The sequence below is a fragment of the Saccostrea cucullata genome, unplaced genomic scaffold (genome assembly GCF_032062105.1).
Source record: "Saccostrea cucullata isolate Sc308-1 unplaced genomic scaffold, CSIRO_AGI_Scuc_v1 ctg1808, whole genome shotgun sequence".
Classification (NCBI taxonomy): domain Eukaryota; kingdom Metazoa; phylum Mollusca; class Bivalvia; order Ostreida; family Ostreidae; genus Saccostrea; species Saccostrea cuccullata.
The window spans coordinates 42942-49169 of record NW_026938735.1 but is presented as its reverse complement, the minus strand read 5'-3'; the positions used below and the strand labels follow the sequence as shown (position 1 = coordinate 49169).

The window sequence follows — 6228 nt, the reverse complement described above, 5'->3', positions numbered from 1 at the left end:
TACTTGAAAAAGACGTAAATGGTAATCTAGCAACCAAGCTCTATGATAAACGTGATGACTTTATCTTTTCTATCGTCAACAAACGCGGAAAATGATATAAGAATGGTAGACTAGGAAATCATGTATTTTTGATAAGTTTTTGTGCCTAATAAAAATTCGAAAAACTCGGAAGATGGGGGTTGGGGTTACACCCATTCGTTAGGTATCTGTGGGATCAGGTGCCATGGAAAAGTGAACGTCCCCTGTCGACCGGTCAAACTCGCCTTCCTTAAACGTGATAAACATGATGACTTTAACTTTTCTATCGTCAACTAGCCTTACTTATGCAGCAATATACCTTCATCACCTGCACATAGAGTTTATATATCTCAGTTGATTCGATATGCAAGAGAATGCTCTAGGTATGAACACTTTCTAGAACGAGGTAAATTTTTGACAAACAAGATGAAACAAGAAAATCAGCAGTCTCGTTCAAAGTGAGTTAATTGCTGACTGACGTTTTACATACTTATTATGCTTATTATTCCATTATTTATAGACTGAATTGACAATGTTTCCGTTATTTCCGGATCATAACAAGGAGCACACTGCGGGTGTGACTGGTCGGCAGGGGATGCTTACTCCTCCATGGCACCTGATCCCACCTCTACTGTTTAGGAGATCCATGCTTGCTTTGCTCCTATTTTGTATTGTTTTATTGCCTTTGATACTAGTATTGAATACTGTTCGTTATTTCCATATCCTCCTTTTCAATTGTGTACATGTAGTAGGTAATAGTTATCAGAATTTATCTTACTGATTATAAAAGTATCTTCAGAGAAAACATAAAATACTAGTATAACATCCATTTTTCTTCTTTTCAGAAACCAAAAAGTAATATTTCTTTTAAGTTTTCTCATAGAAAAAAAAATTGACAAATTTCATATATATTAAAGAAATACACATGTAAGTGGAATTGACACACTGTTTAAACTAAAGAAAAGTAAAAAGAATTCAAAATCTCTCCTGCATATTCAACCACAGCTTTTAATATTAATTATTTTTTTAACAAGAATGTGTTTCACTTTAATCATAATTTGAATGATGGATTAGAAAAGAACAAAAAACCAAATGTTTTTAAACATCAGTCATATCTTGTTAAACGCAGGCCTGCTAAATTCATCCGGTAAAATCATTATAGTCGCTATGGCCAAGGACCATAAATAGCATCTAATCAAATAAAAATCTTAACATTCATACAGCCTAATATAGGAACGATCGATATGATGAACATGAAATAAGTCTAGTTTATTCACTTATTTTTTTTTTCCTTTGAATGATTTAACGTTGCACAAGATATGAATTTTTTTATATAGGTCACCATTCCTATGTCATGCTTTTGTGACAGTTAGCAGCATATTTATCTCTAGGATATATTAATAACCAGGAACTTTGAATTTAACTCAACAGATCAACACGGGTAATTCAGTAAAGTAAAACTGTAAAACAAGAAAGAAGGGTGGAACAAGATTTATTGTAAGAATATATAGTTTTGTAAAAAATCTTGCTTTAAAAAATAGTGCTCTGAAATCTTTGTTATGTATAATATATTAGTGCATCCCTGCCATTTATACTACCTTGGTCACAGATCAATCGAAGATTGTATAATGTTTTTTTTACTTTGAATCATAATAACATTATCTTCAATCAGATTGTAACAATTCACATATTGTACATGTCGGTCTATGCAAATGATGAAGAAAAGGAATATGCCCCTCCAGCATAGTTGGATTTGAGGGCCGTGCTATTGGAACCACTGGCAGCTATCCACCTGCGAAGAACTCGATTCCTTTCACAAAATGTTTTTCTGTTTTCATTTTTACCTAATGGATATCATCAACCATTAGAGTAGTTCGTAAGATCACGGAAGAATATCAGAGAGGCAATGATATTTCCATTTTTTAGTTTTCCTCCCATGGGAAGGCAACCACATTTCATGAAACCACCCAGCTTTGCAAGGATTTTCTGCATTCCTGTATTGTTACAAAAGGTGTCCACATACATTCCTTGATATCCAAGAATTTCAGAGAATTCCAAAACTTTTCTCATACAAAATTCGCCAATTCCCTTTTGGCGGTCATGAGGTCTGACGATAATATACGGATCCACAGCGTCAGGAGAACCGCGATAAAACTTGCTTGACGTCATTATGAATGATGCAAGCATTTCTTTTGTTGACCTGTCCATAACAACGAAACAAAATGATTCCCGTATTTCCTCACGAAAATCTTCTTCGTTTTCGAATTCATCCACACCAAATCCATGTCCATCTTCAGCGCACTGCTGAATAAGGTCATACGTTTGAGTCACGTGGTCATCTGACATCCAATCAATGATGATTTCTCGACTGTTTGGTAATTGTGACGTCAGGGGAAGATGGGGAAGCAATCGTTGATGGCGGTCCTCTCTAAGCATCATCCCGATATGTGAAATTTTGGCAGCAATCTGTAAAATAAAAATAAAGTACTACAATTTTTATTCAATGTAAAAAAAATGTTTCTTCAAAATATTCCGACAGATGATATATTTTTATGACAACAATGAGTTGATAAAAAATTAAGAACTAGATTTTAAAAATTTACTGATTAGCTGTAACATGTTCACATAAGAACAAGAACATAAGAGTTGCCTTTAGCGCTGAAAATTATATTTTATGGTTAAAAAAATATCAAAAAGAAGATGGGGGATAAGTCGGACGAAGTGCCTATAGTGCGACAGATAAGAAGTGGAAAATTTAATCTCCATTATATCCAAATTTTATGTGTTATTTTATCTAATATTAAAGTATACTAATGTAAAATCTCTACAATTTTCAAAAATCTCACAAAGACTGAAAATATTTGCCTATGATAAAGCATACACACACTAAAAAGAACAAAAACGATCATTTTCGCATACTTAAACAAAATTTTTTAAATATGAGTGGGTCTTCGCTCCATTTTTTTGAAAGACACTCCTAAAAGTTTGCAATAAAATATACATATTTTAGTTTACAAGAACATGGAGCGATGTCCCACTATACCATAAAAGTACACTTTTATGACAAAACATTCGAATCTTTCCGAGAAATACTTCAAGTCCATTAAGTCGTGGATCATGTCATAAACATGATTTCAATGCCTAAAATCACCATGAGCCATGTAGGATTGTGGTTAGCGCGTTAGTCTCAAACCAGTATGATAATCATACGTCGGATTTTTATTGCTAGGGTTTAAATCCCAAGAGTATCATCTTATATTTTTATAAAAGAAATTTTTTTACGAGTTTTTCTCTCAGAAGAGGTTTCATAAATTTTAATACCTGGTAATGAGAAGTTAATTTAAATACTCAAATCACATACTGAAAATGATTTATTAATATCCGACGCTACAGGCATTCTGCCCGCCTTGTTCTTCCATCTTCTTTATCTTTGGAATTCATATTTTTACTTCAAAAACTAAATACACTTCTGGAACGTTGGGAAATAGCGTTCAAAGCACACTGAAGAGAAAGTATTTGCAAAGCTTACCATAAAAAGTGAACATCCCCTGTGCACACAATGAATGGGAATAGAATATATGTGTATATATCGTTCAAAACATAAGATAAATAAGAAAGAAACGGAGTCATGAACCAGACCAATACCCAATAAACTATCCAATGTCCACGGCCAGTGACGTACCACTCAAAATTTGTTACTATATCGATCTTATATTGGCGAACAGGCAACTTGTCGTAAACAAGTTTACAATTAACACCTTTAAACAAATTAATAACACACCATCAGCTTTAGGCTTTATTATGATTCCACTTAAAGGCACGTACAATGCCCTCAAAAAAATATCAACCATTCAAATTGAGCTATTTATAAAAGGTGTCCTTGTGCCAAAGTGCGTTAAGCTTGTTAAGTGGCCATTATTTACAGAATTCAAGTACAAGTGTTTACTAAATATTGTAAACACAAACGGTGCAGGATCTATCTATGTCATCCTCATCTCAACTTTATGTCATAATGAAAACAGGGCCCCTGTAATCGTTAGTAATATAAGGTCATGTGAATTTCCGGTAAGCAAAGGCATTTTCAACGAAACCTTAAGATATTTTAAGCCTGCTAACTTATTACTGTGAAGACGTAATACGGCCATATCTTTCAACAAATCTAGAGAATTTGTAATCTGACCCAACAGGCATTGAATTTGCATGTCATTTAAGTTACTGCACAAATGAACTTGATGAAAGATATCTACATGTAATTTTAGAATAACTGCGTCAATGTTCTTTCTTAATATACAAAGGATTTAAATGAAAACTACTAATGTAATTTGTTATTGACGAATAAGAAAAAGTGCTTGAAATTAGCAGTTGCTTTGAAATAAGCAGTACTAGTTGCTTTAATATAATGTGTTTTCAACTATTGTAATAAACTGACACACATAAGTCTTTTTTACCATCATTACAAAGAATTACTTGGCAAGCTACAGAATTATTCTGAGCGTTGCAGCAGAACCTCGAAAAGTATGCTGTACAAGACGAACGAGAAAGACAGTCAAGTCTTAAACATGACAGATGGTCGTCTTAAAAGCCCATCAAGTGTATCACTAATCCAATATGAGACAGGTGATAACATAGTACTTCTGTCAGTACTATTGACTCAGTAGGGGAAGTCAACCGCCGGATAACGTATGGTGACTAATTAGGTTTTCTGACGTAGACGGAATGGTCGAGCATTTCAAAACTTGTGAAAATCTAGAGACCAATCTGTTCTCAAGTGCCTGCACTCTCTCTAAGGCTTCATGTGAAAATCATCAAGTAAAACGCACAAGTAGAGTTTATCAACTTGTTCAGATAAGACCAATAGGCAGCATTGGAAATATGATGAAATAAAAACAAGAATATGCCAAAAATGCTAGAAGAACTGTTTGCAAAACTTACAAAATCGAAATTTCTCGATCATATTATGGCAAGAATTTAAGTTCTAGACTAAGCATTTGAACATACACATGTTTCAAATGAAAACGATGTCAGGAAAGCATAAATTCAGGTACTATAAACCCGTGAACATTTGTTTGTTTACATTTCCAAAGATTGTTAATATTTCCAATGCAACAATCACACAGATTGATTCTAAGATTCATAAGATAAAGAACATATGCATGTAACTGTATGATAACTGAATATATTATGAACTTGATTTTTAAAAAACATAATGTAAAACGTATTTCAAAGTATATTTTATGCCTAAAAAATCAAGACTTTTGATTAGAGAGTAACTATCAGAAGTATAGACATTTTCCCTTACCTTGCAATTGGTAAAAGATCCAATCAGTGACGTACGATGACAACCCCGCATCTGAAATTAAATGGTTTGTCTTCTCTGTCCCTCTCCCACTGTTGAGGATGTAAACAAGAGCTAGGGGATCAAGGCCACTTATTCCTCTATTGATTCCCAACAGAATGACTAACCGCCCTGTTTACGATGCGCTCAGCGGGAGCTGCTGCTTCACTCAATACAAATCTGGTCGACCGCAGGAACTGGGTTAACGTGTTACTTTTGAGGCGGATCTAGAAGTCCGTGTCACGATTCTGAAATAAAGGAAGTCATCTTTATTATACAATATAGCACACTGCTTCTGATTGGTCATTGTTAAACAAACAGATGCTGGATTATCGATGGATACTGTTTTATACATGTGACTAAACATAAGTACAGGGCACATATTGATTGCATTATTTTTGTCTTCTTTATTTAAGTATAACGAGTAAATATGCCGGTAAATACGCAAGGGCGGATCCAGAGGGGGGGTCCAGGGGGTCCGGATCCCCCCTTTTTCGCGGACCAAAAAATATATACACCCCCCCCCCCCCAAAAAAAAAAAAGAAAAAAAAAAAAAGAAATATAAATCAAGAAAAAAAGGATAGAAAAAAAAAAGAAAAGAAATAGAAAGTTGACGAGATTTTACCGGAAACATCAGCGCTGGACATATACAGTTTTGTTTAGAATAACTCTGAAGCTGCTTCCAGTAAGGCATGAAGATTAAACTGTCCATAATTCATAATTTTCATATAAATATTATGGTAAGCTTTTACTTTTTTTATTAAGAGTTGTTTATATTGTACTAGGCTACTAGCCAAATGTTTGATTCTTAGGCTGAGTCACACACGACGATTTTGAAAAAGGTCGTTTCACGTGTAACACAAATACATGTGGAA

General features: G+C 34.1%; 1 protein-coding gene across 2 annotated transcripts; it reads right to left on the bottom strand.

Moving 5' to 3' along the window:
- Positions 1–1494: 1494 nt before the first annotated feature.
- LOC134251109 (uncharacterized) lies at positions 1495–5601 on the bottom strand. Of its 2 annotated transcripts, none has more exons than XM_062733475.1 (2): positions 5318–5601; positions 1495–2484 (listed from the first exon to the last, which is right to left on the bottom strand). In XM_062733475.1, exons 1-2 carry the CDS (start codon positions 5366–5368, stop codon positions 1876–1878), a joined length of 660 nt encoding a protein of 219 aa, XP_062589459.1. In that variant the 5' UTR covers positions 5369–5601; the 3' UTR covers positions 1495–1875. The 2 variants fall into 2 exon arrangements, with proteins under 2 accessions (XP_062589459.1, XP_062589460.1); XM_062733476.1 differs by lacking the exon at positions 5318–5601 and adding an exon at positions 3548–4180.
- Positions 5602–6228: the final 627 nt, after the last annotated feature.